At 38.3% G+C, this 21,822-nt stretch overlaps 1 protein-coding gene across 1 annotated transcript in view; it reads left to right on the top strand.

Moving 5' to 3' along the window:
* The window catches only part of LOC146451822 (uncharacterized), a 137,997-nt gene that overhangs the window by 34,857 nt on the left and 81,318 nt on the right, over positions 1 to 21,822 (top strand). The window contains exons 4-8 of the mRNA XM_085098578.1: positions 63 to 122; positions 552 to 626; positions 1,296 to 1,370; positions 6,738 to 6,809; positions 7,916 to 7,990. Coding sequence (XP_084954704.1) covers positions 63 to 122; positions 552 to 626; positions 1,296 to 1,370; positions 6,738 to 6,809; positions 7,916 to 7,990 — 357 coding nt within the window. The remainder of the gene's footprint in view (positions 1 to 62; positions 123 to 551; positions 627 to 1,295; positions 1,371 to 6,737; positions 6,810 to 7,915; positions 7,991 to 21,822) is intronic.

Raw genomic sequence — 21,822 nt, 5'->3', positions numbered from 1 at the left:
CCATTAAAAAAGTACGAGTGCGTCAGCTCTCGAATCTTACTATAGGCATTTGCCTCTTATAGAAATCTTGATGAAAACACCATAAAAGGAGGATTTTATCTTCCGGAGCGAATGAAAAGAATGTGAGTTATGGTTCATTGTACTAAGACTAATCATGTTCTGGTTAATCTCGTCCCAAGCATAGACACGCCTCATTAAGTTGCTTAAAATAAAACTGTTATTAAGGAGTTCTTTGCCAATTTTAAAGATAATAAAATGACAATCCAATTCACTATTAAAGTTAAAATAACTTAAAGGTTTCTCCAAAAATATAATTCATTTAAGAAACAAATTCTTGTTCATATTCTGAAACGTGGTACCTGGCATTCTACTTAAAAATGCCTTGATGCGTTTATTTTAGTGGGAACAGATTATTATTATTACTGTCGTATTGCATTATGCAGGCCGCCAGGCCTAGAGTGACTACAGTGACTTGACTATCCGATTGTCTAGAAAAAAGTTATTGTCCAACAGAGAGGTGTCTGTTTCAGCTTTGATTTTTTTTTTTTCAGAACAATAAGTGCCAACATGCTCTCGTTGGATGACTTAAAGGTAATCCTCTCGAAGTCGAGACTGGTGAACTACTTGTAAGTATGATATGGTTTATTGCATTTGTATTGATATTAGGAATGAAAACAGGAAAAATCCATGTTCTTTGCAGTCATGCGGTTAATCCAGTAATATAATTGTTGCTATTTAAACAGGAAGTTCCAGTATAAAAAGGGCCTGGCCAGAGCATTCTCACCTTCAGTTGTCAATCTAGCATCAGAGCATAAACAATTGACAAACAACATGTGTCTTCTTTTTCGGCTTTTACCGACAAAATTGGCTTAGTTTTCAGAATAACGCTTGATAAACATATTAGAACTTGATATATTACATTGCTTTTGTAATATTATCATATTTTGAGGCATATTTTTCAGAGGACTCCTGATTCAACAAATTGCCTTGACTGAGCAGCGTCTAAATTTGCATCTCACACCCACGAAGGTGTGAAATGAAGGAGGAGCTTGCCCTTTTATAGCGGAAATGCTTGTTTAAGGCCTTCTATACATGCATGCGTTCATTGATTAATTTATTGATTGATTGATCGATTGATTGATAATTTTTTTTTATAGATTTTTATACAGTAGATGTAAGAATCCTTTGTGCAGTTTTATGTAAGAATCAATCGTAATATCACTTTGTTGTTATCATTCATTTTTACTTAATGTCATTTATTATCATACTAACTTATAATTACCACTTCTTTACAGAGATGTATCCCGAAATCCGATTGGACCTAAACTAACAGCTGACCTTTTCCTTGGATTTGAAAAAATGAAGTTTTTGTAAGCCATTGATGTTGAAATTTTTTTTGCAGTGTGCAGTTTAGGTTTTAATTGTCAAAAACAAAAGAGTTTAACAATGCATAACGATCTATCTTAGTTGTCATGTGATATTAAACCACCAAAAAGCATGTAATGATTGCCAATTTTGTACCAAGAGAGGATGAGGTAATAAAACACACCTTTCATACATGGGTCTCTTCCAAGCAAAGTTTTTTTCAATCTAAATTTAGCGCGTGGTCATACTATGTAGCTATTTTTAGAAAAACACCTGATTGGTTAGTTGTAATGATGTATTTAAAGTTTATGGTTTTGGTGGCTTTGCTGTTCTAAGGCATGGACCATTATAAAACAAAAAAAACGGAGAGGGGGTGGCAGTTCCCAAAAACAATTCCTGCACGGGAAACTTGTCTAAAAAAGTCCTGCAAGCGGTGGTACGTAAAACAACATTCACGCAGAAGGAAAAACATAATTGTAGCAGATAAGTGGGTTTAAAAAAATGCATGTATATATTTAATCTAATGGTCCGTCCCGAATGCGACAAAAGGCGGGAGTCACGTTCGTCGATGAATCTCAAAAAAGTTTCCAAAGTCGAGAGAAACGCTTCTCTCTTTCACTGCTGGCTGTTAAAGCTGCCTGTATCCCTTCGAAATTTACGCAAGATAGGCTTTAAAAAGATACCTTTCTAATGTCTGTATGATAAATATTGCGTGAGGCATGTTTATTTGAATTTGCTGTTTGAATTCTACTGCGTGTGAAATCAAGATGACGCAGCACAGGATTAAAAGCACTGAATTTTTACACAAGCAAATAATGAGAGGACCATTATTGAAATCATAGTCAAATAGAAAAACTCTATAGTTTTCATTTGCGCCCGTAAACTAGAAATATACGATACGTTTTGCTCAAATTATGAATTTGGAAAATTTTGTTGACGCTTTACGGAATGCAGATATAGCTGTGTACTGTGCCGGAATCCAAAATACGCATAATTTTCTTTTGACGAAATAATTTCTCTATGCTTGCAAGGATTAAATAATTGTATATTGTATATATTTAGCTTTCAAATGATGCAAACATTTCCTTTCCAGCGTAAACCAGAGCAAAGTTATGAATTTTCAAACATGTCACGGTAATTAATTTCAATTCCCGTGAAGCGAAAAACATGTCTTACAACTGTTCTGCTCGGAACTCAATTCGCGCGCAAATTTTTATGGTTGTAAAATCGAGCGGACTAAACTTTCGATATCATAATTAGATATTGTTTTTTAGGAAAAAATATACCATCACATTTTTTTGTACAGTTCTTTAGTTTTCAATTGGTATAAAAAATTAGAAGTTTTCGATTATTATCGGAGAAGTTATGAATTTTACAACTTCATGTATGCGTAAATTCATTGCGCCCAGGATACACGCTAAAATTATACATGGCATCTCGCTCTTAAAATGACGCGAAATTCATGGTATCAGATCAAAATGAATTTATCAAAAAAAACATTGTTTAAGCTTTAAGGTGGTGTTTTAGTTTTATTTTTACAATAAATGGTTCCCGAGTTATTTGTTATTTGTTATTTGTTATCTATATGTTAATATACACTTTGGGGTAGGCGGACATTGTTGTGTTGTGCACCGGACTGAAAAATACGTATCGTTTTTTCGTGTAGAAATCATTTCACTACCGCCTTTTTGATTCGATAATTGTATAGTATATTGATTTAGCTTTCCATTGACGCAAGAATTAGATTCATCGCGCAGAATGCCTATTGTTTTGGGGACATTTACTTACTGTACGGCAAAAGTTATAGATCAGTAATATTAGCAGTGAAGCGTAAACTGAGTGACTGTCATTGGTCCAAATCTACGCGCGCCGTGCTCCGCAGGGAATACCGCTTAGCTCATTAACTTGTCAGGTCGGAGCTTAAAGACAATGGCCACATAAGCTATTGTTCATTCTATTGTTTCTTAATATCGCACCTTTGCAGTATGGCTGAATAAGTGCGCACCGGCAGCAAGTGCATTAACGTTCAATAGTATAACAGATCGAATTTTTTGAAAGGCCGTTTGGTCTGCTTTATACTAATTGTGAAAAGGGCAAGTCGTTTCTTCAGCCAAACCCACGGCAACAAATGTGGCGCCTTCGCAGGCATTCGAACATATACTTGTCGCGCCTGAATCTTGAGTAGCTTATGCTCGAAAAAACTCGCGCACGCGTGCCTTTTCTTTGTTGCGAAAAAAGAGAAGCTTTAACTGGAACATTCGCGCTCGCGACCACATTCCTCTAATTTGTAGGCGAAGGAAAGGATGGTCGAACAAATTGGCCGGTTTCCCGCAAACGTCCCTCCACAATGATTTCCATATACCTTCTCCGTTCAGTTGAAAATCGTAAGTAGAGCTTATAACATTAACGTATGGCGGCACGATGTGAAGTATTAACGGACGGAGCAGGTTTTCGAAGAGCTCTGAAAAGAGCTCTTGATCACTATTGTATTTATTGGTCGCGCACGCCGTCATCTTTGTTTTGACCGTAGATCGTGAGTAAAACAGCTATTGCATATGGCAATTTTAAAATAAGCGGTAGTTAAGAATATTTTTTTCATGCAGAGTGGTTTTCAACAATAGGCATTGTTTCATTTGGCATGTATTGTTATTCATGTCTGGGCTGAAAACAATAGCTCGCCAGCTCTGAACGCGCCATTTTCAAATAAAACTACGACCAACAATTTTCAAACTGAAGAACATAAAGGTTCCTCGTGACCAATTTTCGAAATTAAAACGGATTCTTTTCAAGGGAAGACTCGTCTGCCATTTGCCGTGCGTGAAAGTCTAGTAGGTATGTTAGTTTTCCCAAAATAGTTCTCCAAAATGACTGTCTAACGAAAATTTGCAAAATTTACTGTATATTCAAGTGGAAAAACATAAAACTTCTACTTTCTCAATTTCATTCTTTTTCAGTGCAAATTGTAGACTAATCCTTGATTTTCCAGAAGCCGTGCGTGAACCTTGAGATTATCATTTCTGAGACTCAGGAAAGTGAATTTTGTGAAGCCTAGTTGCCTAGTTTCGGCCCATTCTTCTCTAATTTACTGCTCTTCAAAGCGCGATCGCATTCGAATTTGCCGCTTCAGTGGCTATGAATTATTCATGATGTCCAGGCATTCTGCGCGATGAGTCTATCGTAAAGTGGAGCAAAATTATGAATTTTCAAACATGCTACAGTAACCAATTTCAATTATTCACCCGCACAGAACAGTCCCCAGCTTCTTGAACGATCACGGGCTCTAAACAATAACAAAATGTATATGAATATCAAAACCTTGTTAAGATTTTAACACAGCTCAAAATATACAGTCAAACATGATGTAAGTTCAGAAGTATATTAAAAACACATTCCACCTTCGCTTTCACGTTCTCGTCTCGGTTAATTCACTAGACCTGTTGCATTTTCGATCTAGACACGACACCACCAGGCGAGAAAAGTCTTCGCAATGACCTTTATTACATATGATCAAGATATGATCCTCCATGGGAACTAAAACATAGCGCGAAGCTTAAAATAGATTGAAAAAAAAAAACTATCATGGGGCACGGGGATGTGTTCTCTTAGCTCATCCTCTCTTGATTGTACTTGCTGGTCTGTGTCACGAAAAAGGGAACAAATTTTGAGGTGAAAAACTACCACAAACTTCAGCTAATTAAAACATGCGAAACAACTGCCTCGTTACACAGTTGCACTAATCAGAAACAGTATATAATTTAATTTAGAATTTATGCACAAAATATGAACGGTGCGTAGTATACGGTGATACATTACCTTGTGTGTGGTTGCTACTAACATGAAAAGCGCTTGTTGAAATTGTCCAGGTAAAAATGTCTCAGTTCGAAATTGAAGGAGCACAAGTGAATCATCCCAATTTTGCCACCTTTTTTCGACGAGGTTTCTTACACTTCTTTCCTGTACAATTTTTTTCTGCACTTTCAGCTTTAAAGTGTTGTCAGTCATTTTGCTAAATTCGTAATGCTCCAGGCCCTGAACTTGGAGTAATGTGCATGGAATATGGAAAAGTATGATTGAGAGTTCGGCAAGTAACTTTGAGGGAAGGCTGCTCGTAATGTTGCTTGTCGAATAAACAAACGTCCCTTACCTTAGTTGTCGTGCAATCCTGGCCTTAAAATCACTCCTGGTTGTAGCCTCCCACGCAGACGCCCAAGTTTAGGAGTTTGATTACTAATGATTATTAGGGGTTGTTATGATTATGATTTATTTCTTACAATTATGATTACTGTTATTATTATTATTATTATTATTATTATTATTATTATTTCTACTATTATGTTACTATTACTATTATTGTTTCTTTTTTGTGTTTTTTCTTTTTGACCATTCCTCTCCCCCCGCCACAAAATAATAATAATAATAACAATAATAATAAGTAAATAAATAAATAAATAAATAAAATAAATGAATATAGGATGGCTTCCACAAAAAATATCAGGCGTAACAACACGCTTGTTTACTGATGATAACTATGAAATAATGCTGCTAAAATTATATGCCACGTATGCATCGCTAACTTTGTTGATAAACGACATCAAGGTTACCCGGTACCTTCAGAGGTGTCTTCAGAGGTGTCTCGCGTCCAAGCAACGTAGCACGTCCGCTTTAAACTGTAGATACCTGAACCCTTATATCAAATTAAAGCTTATAGAGCTGGCTATCCAACTTAACCAAGAATTTTGAAATAAAATGAATTGCCGAATTTTTAGCGCTATTTTTTCGAATAAATTTTTTTCACTTGGAGGAGCCACTTCAAAGAGCTAAAACTCAAAAGGAATTTGTTCGTTTGCCTTCAAATTTGGACAGTAGCTAGTTTAACATATAAATAACAAAAACGTGTCTGCGAATTTTTTCTTTCGAAATATTTTTTTTCTCTTAGAGCGATTTTTGTACGATTACTCCACGTTTTTTTTCATCCTATTTCGAAAATGCTCTATAACTTTTCACTGCGATTAAATATGGCAAAACGCAGACACGTTTTTTTAGCGCTTTGGGTCCGGAAACTGAGGAGCAAATTAAATTAGCAAAAAGCAAAATTCCCTTTTACTTGTAGCTTTAAAAAGGTGATTCGGACGCTCGCAATTAGAGGTCGTGAAAAATGCGACAATTTAGTTTATTTCAAAATTCTTGGTATGGTTTGATAGTCAGCTCTATAAGCTATAATTTGATATAGGGATTTAGGTATCTACAGTTTAAACTGGACGCGCTACATCGCTTAAACGCGAGACACCTCTGAAGGTATCGGGTAACCTTAAAATGACTGTTACTTGCAATCCAGGGATTTTCGTAATTTCTCACTTCATACAATGTTTTAGGGATCTTTCTGACTGCAGATTAAAGTACATCCAGAGTGGAACATTCCAAGCAATGAAAAACTTGACACGTCTGTAAGTTTACTACATCATCCTGCCTACAACTAACAATTATGCTACGAAATCGCGTGTCATATCGGCCGATACTTAGCCGGCGACAACGTAGACTGCGTTGGCTAAAATCAGGGGATATTCCTCTAGACTGAGCAGGATAACTGTTTCATTATTCAACACATTGACAAAAACACAGCTTATTGCAGAAAAGTTGGACACGATCTATCTTTATTTCGTCACTTTCTCTCCGACAAACGGCTTTACGCATATTGAAGAATTATCCCCCGAAATCACGTGGAATACCGTCTGATACTTAGCTGACGAGCCCGTGGGCCAAGTTGGCGAGAACTGTTTGACCTGAGAAACGGAATTTAAGTCCCTTCCCACATATCTGCCCCCTTTACGCCTCTATCTTTATTGCATGGGGATCCTCTGGGTATAAACATGCCGCGCACGTTTTGGGATTCATGCTAATGAGCTATTAGCGCATCCGGAGAAGAAACAGAGGGTTCGCCTTTGGTTGCATCTTCAAAGAATACCGAGGTCTATTGTTGTGCTTCCAACAGGATTTGCGCCTAGAACACAGCTACCCCCCTTATCTGTTCTTGGATAATTGTTCGTTACTGTAGTTCTATTGCTTTAAAAGCAAATATTATGGAACCCATAATGTTATTTATGCCACGACGTGATGCCCGCTTGATAACCGGTTGAGGTCATCGGTGCTAGGTACCAAGATTGCGTAAAGTCTAATCAATGTGGTTTTAGGGCAGTTCTGACTAGGTTTATAGTCAAGATTCCTTGTTAGAAGCGTCCTTCCTTCTCTTGCCATCAGAGACAAGTTTTTGCCCGCTTCCTCCCATTTCGCCAGCCAATGAGTCAATATTAGTGGCGTTGTTTTTCGCCCCACGTTTGTTAGCTAAGTTAAACCGTTTACATTTATTGCAGTGTTGTAAGTTTTAGCCTTAATGAACCTGTCACACCCGTGTCTGATTCATCCAACACAGTTGTGTGGCTGTATATCCTCGGTTGTGTGGGACTTACCACAGTAATTAATCACAGAGCTCACGTTTAGCTGGTTTAACAGGCAAATGTCGCGACATAAAGATATGTTTGATTATATTTTGTAGGGTGATCTCCACCAATATGCTCTCTAATATACAGCCAGGCGCCTTGGTCGGACCAGGGAATGACCTTCTACGTTTGTAAGTTGATCTCCTTTGTTTCGAAGTAAAAAGTTGTAGCAGTTGGACTTTTCGAATTATTATTATTAATAATCCACGTTACATTTGGATATTTTTATGCACGTTTTACATAACTCAACTTTTTTTTTTCAAAAAGTACCTAATATACGGTTAAGAGAAATCTAATTTTCGAACTATGAAAATTCTACAAATTAACCAAAAGCTATACTATGTTTTGAGCTCTCTAATGCTAACATGATAGACCATTACAAATCTTAGGTGAAGAAGAATGAAATGTTCGATCAGCTACCGAAACATGCTACTACTGCTTCTACGGAGACTGTTTTTAGCCTGTTTTGCAACAGACAGCAAATCCGTTAAACATTTTCGTCCTAGGCCATGTAGGCATTTAAGTGTCTGTCCATGATACAAGCAGGCAGGACCAGGCAGGAGGTGATAATACTCAAATCACCGATTTGGCTCAAACTTAGCAGAACGATTGAGTGTCATAAACATATTCATGTGTTAAAACAACATGTCAAAATATTCCATTTTACCAGAGTTATGGGTAAAACCTGAAAAATGGCCATTTTGGCACAAATTTATGCATATTAATTAGTCAAACTCAATTGAGTGGTTAGACAAATATAATTGTGATCTGGAAATCAAACCCACTGAATTGTCTTTCCCACTGACCAGGCTTGTAGCACAGTGCTTAATTTCAATCGGTACCTTCGATTTCGTTATTTGCCTGAACCTGAAGTAACAGGCTGTTTTAGACATTTTCACGAGAGCCTCAAATTCGGCTTTTTTGTACCCAAATATCTCTAATGGCCAACAACCTAACTATGTAACTTATCTATACGATTGAAGAGGCATATCATAACCTTCAAAATAAGGAATAAAATTTTTGGGCAAATGAATAGTTTGTTTGTATGAAGCAAATATGCATTACCACCTGAACGATTTTTGTCGATTTCATCAAAATTCATGTTGCAAAAAAAATATATATATATATATATATTTTTTGACTGAACATGAAGAGACACGTAATGTTTAATAAAGTATGTTCTGACAATAACAATGACAAAATTTGGCGATATAAGTGGGTAAGGATTCAAGTTTGACCAAGCTATTAACAGCTAGGTTTCCCCTCTTTTCATACAAATATTTGCCTCCAAGAAAGCCCTTCTAAAGAGGTAAACGCTTTCAAACAATTGCCACTAACGCATAGTAAGAACTAAAAATGCTAGTGGCTGATACATACATGTCTTCTCAGTGCATTAGACTCCACCCTAGCTACCATTTTGTATCAAGCCATCGTCGAATCCAATGAGCCGGCTCGATCGTATCGTCTATCTGCTTCGACTTTTTCAACACGGATCCACCATTACCATCAACTGATTAAAATTATCAGAATATACCGCTTTTGTTTCCAAAAATAAACAGAAATTAAGGTAAATAACTACATAACTGACATCTAAGCTTGACAGGAGACGATTCGCTGTTTATATCCGCCATCTTGGTTGACAAGTTATGAGCCTGCTTCGCGGTCAGCGGCTATGGCACAAGTTAGTCGCTGTTGAGAGGGCCACGAGCTAAAGCATTGTCTTTTTAATACAATTCAAAAAACTTTATCATATTTCCTCCGCTTAACGAAAACACGATAAGCCTAGAAGGGTTAGAGGACGTAACAAGAAAACTGAAAGCTATTTCAGCTTGTTGATGTTCAACATAAAAGGTGGCCCAACACAGTTTTGTACCTACGCCCCTATATGCTATCAGTCTCAAATCATTCAAAACCGAATGCTCAAGACTAACAAGAAAAAGGATGATAAAAAAATAAAACCACGGAGATTGTGACTTTGGCAGTTAGTTGCCTTGTTTGTGCTCGCAACGTTGCTGGTTTTAAAACCAGAGGCAAAGACAGAAGACAATGAATAGGTGGGCCCTTAAGTAGCAGAAACATTGACGCCCCGGACGTCACAATGGCAATGTTCCCTTTTGACGCTACCACATCACCAGTTCAACCATTCCATTTGTCCAGCCTATCGTCTGCCCGTTTGGTCGTTTTGTCGTTCGTTCAATAAGTCGGTCAGACAGAGTGGCAGACTGACCGACCGACCGACTGACTAACCGATCATTCATTCGTTCGTTCGTTCATTAATCATTCATTTAATAGATCTCCTTGTCGGAATTACTAATTTTGCAGTGCTACCATAATCTTTTTCTTCCCTGGGCGTGTCCGCTTTGTTTATCCATCTGATGCTGACGGCAACGTCTACAAAATCCTAATGAATTATGCGAAGGATAAACCAAACAATCAATTTACTTATAATAAACAAAACAATGCAAGGTTTAGCTCTCTTCTCTTCAAATCGCACGGTACGGCGTAAAGCATGAATCGCGTCGAGCGTAGATTCGTGAGTACAAGCGTCGCACATCGAACGCTTATCACTTGAATAAGATTTTCGGTGAGAATGGTTTACTCTGTCTCATTACATTTTGTAATCATTAGAACGTACATAAGTAAGGTCTCATGAAGAAACAAGTGATGTATATGTATGAATCTCAACACGTGCAACACGCCGATGACTAACATACATCTTGCAATTTGAAATCAATCCAGCTCATCTTCTGACAAAAACTAGTTTGAAACTAAACAAATTCCCAATAGACATGCTAACGCAAAGAGGAAAGTTGCCCGCAACAGCGCCGTCAGAACTTGATCGTTCATTTTGCCGCCAAAAAATGTCTTCAGCTGAAAGGAGCGCTTTTATTGACTGAAAAGTTCACTGCTAATCATAACTTTTTGCCTACATGAAAACTTGACATCTTTCATCATATTTTTGCTTCTCATACAAAAGAATTAAATCAAGTAGAATAGTCGTCTAAAAAATTGTTTGGCTGTCAGTTTTCACGCGAAAGCGGAAAGTGCCATGTCACGCATTAGCGAAGTCGTAAACAAAATTATGCAAATGTTTGGCGAAATAAACATTTTTACACCTAGCTTGTCAGCTTTGATAACGTTTCAAAGGGAAAAGTTTCATTTTCGCAATTTTCATCTGATAATATATGGGAAAGCAAAAGGACCTTATCAATAAATTTCCATCAACTGTTTATTACATACCGTGTGGAAATTATTGAAATGCACATGACAATGCAAAAACCACAAACGCAACTGAATAGCTTTCTTACCGGACGATCAAAACCTTTTTGGTACGTTCATCGAATAATGAAACATAACACAGACAACTAACCTTCTTTGAAATAATTCTTATTAAGCAAGAGTAAGTCATATTTCATATTTCACATTTTTACTTGAAGATTGCGTGGACTAGACTACAAAGGAAACATTTCGGGCCTGAAATGTAATTCGATACTTTTTTCAAAAGATTTCCCTTTGTGAGATCAGCTTGAAAAACGACTTTCGGTTCACACAAATCTACCTGAAAGTTAAAAAAATCGGACATGACTTTCTCTGCACGCTGAATTTCACTACTACTACTACGAAAATCCGAACGATAATTCTCCACTAACATAGAAATGTTGATGATATTTTCGAGCTACTGTTTTTAGCTAATGTGTCTAAGAATTTCCGAGCCATCGCACAATTGCGTCGAACGAGTGCCGCAAAGGCTGCTATTGTTACTTGGCACAGTACTGAACCTATATAATTATGATAAGGAGATTAACTTTATGCTTTACCTGATCCTACCAGAACAAGTTTCTTCCACCTCTTCATTATTTCCTCAGAAATCTTCTTTGATACGCCCCTGTCGCATTTTCCTTTTCTTGATCCATGCAATGAATGCAAACAAAAGCGAGAAGGGCGCCAGTTCAGTCCAAGGAGGTCTCGATGCTTTGGGCAAACTGTCATACCTTCCCCTTCTTCATTAAAGTGCCTTGTCCTCAGGAGTATCAGTTCACGTTCTGACGAAACGGATTTTCCAGATACTTTCAGATTTTTAAAATGGAGTTTGATATCTCTCTTACATGAAGCTATGGTCAGGGATGTATTATTTGAGAAGGGAATATTTTGGTGACAATCCACAGTGTGTGGATTCTCCTCTGCCTATAGAGCAATTGAGAGGCCTCAGTGTTCGAGGTCGCATGTTCAAAATTTTAACACGCTTGTTAATTCGAATCCAAAACTTGTGCGAAAGACGCGCGAACACGCGAACGACACGCGAACACAAAACATAACAGGTGTTTAGCAACCGCAGACAGCATGCAGGCTCACAAACGCTTTTCCAAAATGGCGAAGTCAAAAGAAAACATACTCTTGCTAGATTTTGATGTCAATTATATTCTAAATGGATATATGACAGCTTATTTACCTTACTTCCTGGCATACTTTTGGAAACAAAATCGGTATATTCACATCTTTCATCAGTTGATGTCAATAACGGGTGGCTTGTAGAAATAATCGAGGCAGGCAGACGATACGATCAAGCCGGCTAATTGGGTTCTATGGTGGCTGTGAGATAAAACGCTAGCTAGGATGGAGCCTGAAGCACTGAGAAGACATGTATGAATCAGCCACTACCAATTTTAGCACTTACTATGCTTAATGTGCAATTACTTGAAACAGATTACCTGTTTCGATAAGCTTTTTTGGAGATAAATATTTGTATGAAAAAGAGGGGACACCTAGCTCTTAATAGCTCGGTCAAACTAATCGTAACCCACTAATATCGCCAATTTTGTCATTGTTATTCTTAGAAAACATTTACTGAACATTCCTTGTCTTTTCATGTTCAGTCAGAAGATTGAAAGATTTTTTTTTTTTGCAACATGAATTTTGATGAAATCGACAAAAATCGTTCAGATGGTAATACATATTTGCTTCATACAAACAAACTATTCATTTGCCCAAAAAATTTATTCCGTATTTTGAAGGTTATGATATGCCTCTTCAATCTTATAGTTAAGTTACATAGTTAGGTTGTTGGCCATTAGAGATATTTGGGTACAAAAAGGCCAAATTTGAGGTTCTCGTGAAAATGATTTAAACAGCCTGTTACTTCAGGTTCAGGCAGATAACGAAATCGAAGGTACCGATTGAAATTACGCACTGTGCTACAAGCCTGGTCAATAAGAAAGACAATTCAGTGGGTTTGATTTCCAGATCACAATTATATTTGTCTAACCACTCAATTGAGTTTGACTAATTAATATGCATAAATTTGTGCCAAAATGGCCATTTTTCAGGTTTTACCCATAACTCTGGTAAATGGAATATTTTGTGGAATATTCAATAATAAATGGAATATTAAGTGTCATGAATATGTTCATGACACTTAATCTTTCTGCCAAGTTTGAGCCAAATTGGTGATTTGAGTATTATCACCTCCTGCCTGGTCCTATCGTGGACACGCTCTTAAATGTTAAAGGAATCTGAACGCGATAAAATACTGGTAACCAATGGATGGAATTTAAGACGGGGATAATATAACTATAAGACGAGAGCAGCCCATCACAAGCCGGGCAGCGCGGTGTTCTACAACGGATGCAAATTAGTAAGATGAGTACTAGCCAGGTCTTAACAGACTATTATAGTAATCTAGATTAATGGTGTTTAAAGCATCAACAAGCGACTCTGTGGTCGTGGTGATATTTTCTAGTTCTTTGTTCTTTATAAAGATGAACTGCAAATCTTATTTGTGCGAGTTAGCATATTGAGATTCACTTGGAGTCAAACCACTCTCCAAGGCCTGATGCGGCAGTCAGATGGGCTAATTACTGTAATTTCTCCAGCTCAGAAATCTTTACTTTCAGTCCAGTTGTTTTCTTGTCCTAACAATACGAAATCATTAAAAGGTTTTGTCCGAATTAAATTTAAGTTTATTATGGGTATTTGGAAGACAACTCAGTAATAATGATAACATTTTCTTCCCCCCCCCCCCCCCCCTTCGGGCTCGAAGAACTGTTTTATTCACTACGAACCGGCCATCATTAAGTACCTTGGATCCCTGTTTTGAGATGTTTGATGATTCCAATGCTTTCTTCAGCTCATTAATATAAACATTTTTACTATGACATCTTCCACTGGGTATATAAGAAACTCAGAAAACAAACAATTCCCAGTGCTCGATGGCTTGCAAATTTTCGCTGTGCGTACAGCGGCCTCAAATTGACTTTCTTTCGCGTCTGAGTTAATCATTAATACTCATAACTGCATCGATCGTTCATGCATTAAAATAGAATTCACCCTTCGGGAACGTCCAGTGCACGGCCCGCACAATTAAGCGTTGGTTCTTTTAAGAAAACCGACGGTAACGCCAATCTCTCAAAATCTAAGCTCTCGTTACTTGAACTACTTCGCGATTATCCCAATTCGTTCAACTTGTATAATGACACGGAGAACAAAACATTTACCATCATGTGCTCACGATCTCCACAGAAATTGAATGTGGTCATTTCACGTTGTTGTTTGGCAAACTGCGGCAAAGAAATGTACTGAAATTTATAACGTACTTGCCTAGCCTTTGTTTTTCTCATTAAAGCCTTCTGTTTTGTTCTCGTTCTCGTTGCTTCTTGAACTCCCCAATGAATTTTCAAGCCCAGACAAAAAAAAAAAAAAAATTATTAACACTGCATTCTCCACGCGTTTTCCTCAACTGAACCAGTGTAAAATTCTTGATAAGTGTTTTTGTTTAACATTTACAACCGAAGAAGGTTCGAGAGAAGCAATAATCGTCAATATATTTACACGGAAAATAGGCAGCTTGGCCAAATTTCGGCTATGACTTGGAATTTAAAATTTTGAAATGCACGCAGAACTCGCCAAAATCTTCAGTGCGAGAAGCAGCAAAAACCAGAATTTGGTATGGGAATGCTACAGATTATAATGAATACGCGCGAACGTCCGCTACGTCAAACGTTGACAACTTTGAGGTTTTCGGCTCGCCCTCGAGTCTGCTCTGTGCAAGTAATAAACCATCTGATTGTTATCTGTTTAATTATGATTAGGTTTCAGCTTTTCGCTTATCCATAAGGCTTTTAAGGACTTGTGAACAATTACTCCTTCGCCATATTTTCTTCATTTGGTGATTTTTTTTTTTACTGCTAATTTACATATCATGTACATGCTGCACGCATTTTAAGGTTACTTATAGGGAAGAAAGGTCGAATTTTTCTCAAATAAACTTTTTTAGATAATTGTAGAAACAAGAAAGGGATGCAAAGTTTCGTGAAAACAGCAGTTACAAATCTTAAAAAAAAGCTACAATGCAGGTCAAAAGTGTTGGGACACTTAGCGAGATACTGCTGAAATAATCTCCCCCCACCCCCTCCCCCCCAAGCAATGTTGAGATTTGACACTACAACACAGATTTCAACAAAAATACTGTTTATCTGCATCTTCCAACATTGTTTGGGGGGGGGGGGGGGAGGGGGTGGTACGCTCCAATTGTGACCCCAAAAAGCCAACTTTACTTGGAATACATGATTATATATTGGACAGGTATCCCAACTACTTTTGACCTGCATTGTCTGAAAGTGAGTATTTGAAAGAGATCAGGTTTGTGGCCTATTGGTCGATGAAAAGCGGGGCTTCTGATGAGAACTCTTGTTTGGTAAGCAAGAAGAACATATTTGTGAACAATATACAAGGAATTTCAATTGCCGCACTTTTCGTATTGTCGTATTAGAGTATGGATACGGGAAAGGCGCAACAGGTGTATATCAGGAAAAAGATAGACAAATGAATACCATGCAGATCAGTGAGTCGGGGTAAAAAATAACCACTTGCATGTTCACACTGTTGTAACGCTTAAGAAACGATGAGCTTTATTTCACTTTCAAAGAGTTCAAAACGTGGTGTTTTGTTTATTAAATCGGATATGCCATCCGCTGCCCACAAGGTCTGTTGTTTACATAGAAATCGTGTTATACTGTGAGCGCGCGGCTCTGAAAGCTCTTTAGAGTGTTGTCCTCAATGAGAAAATGGAGGCTTCAGAAAGCCAGAGAGTTGTTTACATTATAACGAATGACTTTCGGTGGAATCCAACAATAATCGCGTGGGCTGATCTTCTCCAGGCGCTAGAGGGCGATACAATCCATTTACCCGCACCAAAGAACTTTTGTTTAAGAGATATTGAACTAACGCGCGACACGCCTTTTTTTGCTACATCGGATGCCCCGATTGTTTTCATTAGAGCCGGTGCAATAGATCAGACAAACACAAACATGATGGACATTAGATGGTCTTTTTTCCGGTTCTGGAAGCCCATTTCACAGAGTGAACAGCGAGAAATCGCGCCCTGTGGACATTGTTTTGCACGATTCATTCTAGAGAATTCTAGCAATGTTTACATTGCTGACTGACGGCGACATGATGCTCGCCACAATACTCAGTAACGTTTGCATTCATTTCGCATCAATGAAGAACAGTGTTTAAAAATAAACTATGGCCGGCTACTCTTGTTGAGTATATAAAAACAATTGTTGTATAATGCGCTCCAAAGGAACGTGTCTGAATAGAGTTTACAACATTACTCAGTAAATTGAATGTTTTATGTAAAGAGCTAATTAATAGCTTTCTTTTCTTGTGCTTTTACTGAGTACTGAGTTGAAAATGCGCAATAACTCATATAATGAAAGAAATAGTTTCTTCAAACTAAAGAAAACATACATACTTTCTAAATTTGTGTTCATTTAATGTCAAATACGTTTTCAATTTGCATAAATCTCCACTATTTAAAGTGAGTATTGTAGTGAGTAATGTTTAGTTCTTTACGTCAACAAAATGCAAATGTCACGCATGTGATAAACTTCTCGTTGTCACGAGTTTTACAAAGTGACAATTACAATTTACACAAGCATTTTCCTCAGATAGCATGAAAATGAAGTTACACTTTACACGCTTTAGAAATTCACAGAATATACTGAAGTGTAAATAATAAAGCATGTTCAGTTTTCACAGTTCCGCATTGCGTGATTAATATTTGGTTCTACCGCCTTTAGAGGCAAGGATAGCTTCTATCCTTTTGTTCAAACTGGCAATTGTGTTATCTATAGTTTCAGTACAAATACAATCAAAAGCTCTTAAAACTCTAGCTTGAAATTCCTCAAACGACTCCCTTGTGATATTTCTAGATATTGCTTCGGATTCTAAATATCTCTTTACAAGATGAAATATGTTCTCGATAGGATTTAGGTCCGGTGAACGCGGAGGGATTTCATGAAATTCAGCCTCTATCTCTTCTAACGCATCCCTAGCTAACCTGCTTGTTTGCGACGGGTCGTTATCCATAACAAATAAACGTCTTCCATCTGTTTTGGGACCAGCTTGCGCAAACGTAATGTTGAAATGTTCCCTTATGAAGTTTTCAGACAATGCAGGTCAAAAGTGTTGGGACACTTAGCGAGATACTACTGAAATAATCTCCCCCCACCCCCTCCCCCCCCAAGCAATGTTGAGATTTGTCACTACAACACAGATTTCAACAAAAATACTGTTTATCTGCATCTTCCAACATTGTTTGGGGGGGGGGGGGGGGAAGGGGGTGGTACGCTCCAATTGTGACCCCAAAAAGCCAACTTTACTTGGAATACATGATTATTGGACAGGTATCCCAACTACTTTTGACCTGCATTGTAGCTATCTGAAAAACAAAGTTTTGAAGGAAAAGTGGTGAGCGAGTGAAGGTGTCATAATCCAATTTATGCGGGACTGTGTTGAGATATTACACAGCAAAACTCGTATTACCGGCAAATTTGCATATTTTCGTTTACACCGTGTTCATCACCGCGTTGTATGTAAAATTTTACTGTGAAACAGCGTTCCATTTTGGATTCAAGCATTGCGTAAAAGGTTGTTATGAAGAAAGCGAAACTAGAAAAGTCGCCTTAGGTGAAAGTTAAGGGTACTTCCTGGGTTCGATAGCGTGAAAAAGTGAAAAAAACATTTTTTTCGACCAAATAGAATTTGGGGATTTTATCTAACATTTACTGGGAAAAAAAATAAAAAATATTTAAAAAGAGCGCGAGATATTTAGGAAAACGCATTTTCATATAAAAGTAAATAAATAAAAAAGGTGTCATAATCTTCTTAGTGCGAGACGCCCCAGAGGAATTTTCGCGGCAAAACGCCTCATTCGGGAGCTCTTATTTCAGAAATAAGCATATTTTGTTTACATCTCGCCTGCAGAAAATTTCTCACTTCGAATTTTATATTCTTCGCGCTTTCCACACGGAAAAGCCATCAAAAAACGAAAAGAGCCTGTGGATAAAATCCCGGAAGAAGCCAGGGCCTAAGAAAAAGGGAGGTTTCAGCAAAGATCGAAAACGTGATCTTGCAGACAGCAACAACGGCTCTTGGTTCGACCAAGAAACTCTAGTCGACGTTGAAGGTTCTGTCGAAGGTGATCACGAAGAACTGGAGCAGCGGCCTTCAAATTTATCCACTGTTATTGGATCAAGTACACAGAGGTCGATTGCCGTGCAAAAGTCCTGCAGGGTAACTTTGCAAGCGTCCTGTGATTATATCAGATATCATATTCTGCATCCTCTGGGCCGATTTCTTTCTTCTGCAGCAAGATAAAACCAAATAACGTTTTACTGCGCGTTTGTAATGAAACATTGGCATAAAATCAGCAGAATTAGACCGATTAAATAGAACTCACCAGAAGCGCATGAGCCTACGTGTAATACTGGAGATAACGCGTTCTGCGTGGCCCTTTCTCTCGCTTTTTTGCTCCGCTCCACGCTATCTTGAAGATTTCTTACGAAGAAGTCACCATCGTACCTAAATAACGGTAAAAATTCGATTTTCTTTCATTATACATGCATTTCCTTTGATAGGAATGAATAATCGCTTTAGCTTGAAGCGTAAATTACATTACACGCAGTCAAAACGAACAGCCTACCCAATATATTTCATCTCTGATATCAGCTCACTCCTTAAACTCTCCGCTGAAGCGCTTTCGGTTTCGTTAGCCTTGGGTTTTTCCCCGTTTTCCTGGTTGATTTTTACGTTTTCCTTTTGCCACTTTCCCCATCTCGCTCGATCACAACAGCGGAGTCTAAAACGTGTCTGCAACGCGATACTTTTTCCGCGAAATTCTGTGCTATTGTTGTTGACGCCATGGGGTCCTGTTGCTCGATTGGCTTGCCATGTAATGAGGTGTCATAATCTCCTGTGGAGGCTTGTTTTTCTTGCAAACCTTTATCGAGCAAAAACTTGCACTTGAATTTTGGCAGAGTATGTCGACCTTGAACGAATTAATAGGGTATGTAGTTTTGACGGATTGTCGTGAAATTTCGAGGAATAATGACAAACAAAAAAGTGTCAGGGAATTTTGATTTTCAAAATATTTTTCCCGTGGCGACTGTTTACGCAACACGCCTCAAATATTTTTTGCTACTTAAAATTTAGACGTGGATATCTAAATAACCAATCAGAATTTCGAAAAAGCCTGACACCTTTTTGTTGATTGATGCCTTGTGAATAACACTGTGCAGCGATTTCGTTCTTCGCGCAGCGTTCGATAACCGATTAATTCAATGGAACGACCATCGGTCGATTAGTGGTTCTACTGGCTCCTGGCACTTAAAAAAGGAAAAGATCGCTAAATTATATTTTTTAAAGAAAACTACATTTATTAAGCTTTATAATGATATATAGTTTGTTAGAAGTTTATTAAAACTTGCGCGCGTACGAATTTTTTTCCAAAGGACACCCGCGAACCCGGGAAGTATCCTTAAGAAAAAATCGGGGCCAAAGAAGGTAGAAAAATCATTTGACGAAGCCAAACAACTTCAGCCGGCGGAGAGCGACAAGGGTTCTTGGTACAATCAGTCAGATTTTCTTTCAAACCCATCCTCGTCGAAAGATATCGGGGCAAGCCGGATAAAAATAACTGCCTCGGCAGCAGAGAAATTCGAGGACAAGAAATCGGATAGTAAAGAGTAGAACATAAGTTCGGAGTCCGAAATCGACATGATGTCGGCGACAATCGAGCCACTTTCGCCGTTGTTGACCGGTTGAAAGCGAACCTCAGCGCGGCCTCGTGTACTGATAGCGGTGAGAAGTGCGTGTCTCGTGTCAACTCCGCTGGGGCTGCCAGTTTCATGTTCTGCGTCTATCTGCTGTTTTCTTCTTTGTTTTGGTTCTCGCGCCAGGCTTAACTTTTCCCATAAAGAAATTGCTTTACAATATTACAGTAACACTAACTGCTTCCGCAGGAATTCCAATTGTTTTTTAATCTACAGAACTCCCCATGGGAATGCTTCTTTGTTTTTGATTGGCCGGCAGCGTGCATGAGCGCGTTGACAAAAATTTTAATGAGGTGCGAAAACTCTGAAAATGTTTTAAGGCCGAAAACACGGCTTTTGTTTTTGCGCGAATTCCCCATCTTCAAATGAATTAATAGGGTATGTAGATTTGACAGATTGCAACGAAATTTGGCCAAAATAGTCATCAGATATTAATGCATCAGGGTGTGTCAGGCTTTTACGAAGTTCAAAATATTTTTCCCGTGACGTTTTACATCCGACGTGACTACAAAAATTTTCCATTGTCCATCTTTAGGATGGGTTTTCTCACAAACCAATAGGAATAAAGAAAAAGCCTGACACACTTTGTTAGCCTATTATCTCTTGATTGATATTGTGCAGTCTGCTTGGTTGTGCGCCTTTACGTGAGAGTGGGTAATTTAGTTAAGTACACGTCGCTAGTATTGAGTTTGCAGGCCTCTGAGCGCTTATGTATCCAACAAAATAAAAAAAAAATCGATTTTTTGGCAAACTTCAATTTATCAGCTTTACAGTTTTCCGTGGTTTTATCGAAAGCAGCGCGCGTACGCTAGATTTCCCTGAAGGCACTCGCGAAACATGGCAGTAACCTTAATTGCCTTATTTTTTAGCAGTAAACGTCAAACAAAAGGTTAAACGACCATACATACCAGTTCATTATAGGTAGTGTGAAAAACTGCTATGAGATCATGAGTTATGTTAATGACCGTTTATCTATTTTTAGTGTAACTATATATTTGTAGCGATAGAAACCATAAAATAATGGTTTAGTTTGGTTAACAAGTGCCCTACTAGTGCACAGGAACTAGTTTCAACTATTTTTCCCCGCGGATGGCATAGATGGCAATGAAATGAGTTGCAACTTGAAACAATGGCCGATTTTTTTAAGTTCGCCCTGTGCACTTTAGATAAATTGCTAACGGTTTATTATAGTTTGCTCTTTCACGGAGAAATCACTTAACAACTTCCTCCCAGTGCTCTAAGAGAAATGTTATGTTAGAGAAAAGGTTCTTTGACAAACATTTGAACACTTTTGACCACAATACAGAGAAATGGCCATGACAATGCCCCTTTAAGTTGCAAAACTTTATCCATGTTGACGTCTCTGCCGCACGGCACCGGTTAGTTACGGCTGATGTTACGGCTGATGTTTGTTCTTCCTCGAAGAAATCAATTAAGAGTGGCTGCCTGTGAGCAAGCATGTCCAATACACCCAATCTGAGTCGAATAGACAGTAAGCGAAGACGATTCGACTCACCGGAAGTCAGGTCGTGAATAAATGCTTCGCAAGGCCGCTATAGTTTGCCCTTGCAGTCGACCCGTCTTACCGGAAGTCGATTCGCTAGCAGGCTATGAGAGAGGGCTGAAAATGTTGACGATTCGACTCGAATCGATCGATTCGTTTGCCCTTGCAGTCGACCCGTCTTATCGGAAGTCGATTCGCTTGCGGGCTACGAGAAAGGAATTATACATCAACCTTCCTCGTTCTTAAAGCGTTTGCGCGAGAAAGAGCGTGTACACGAGAAAGGAAATATACATCAACCTTGCTCGTTCTTAAAGCGTTTGCGCGAGAAAGAGCGTGGACACGAGAA

This window comes from Pavona decussata, unplaced genomic scaffold (genome assembly GCF_977016875.1).
Source record: "Pavona decussata unplaced genomic scaffold, jaPavDecu1.1 SCAFFOLD_383, whole genome shotgun sequence".
In the NCBI taxonomy this organism is placed as follows: domain Eukaryota; kingdom Metazoa; phylum Cnidaria; class Anthozoa; order Scleractinia; family Agariciidae; genus Pavona; species Pavona decussata.
The sequence above is the reverse complement of the archived record's forward strand: the minus strand, read 5'-3'. Positions and strand labels throughout refer to the sequence as shown.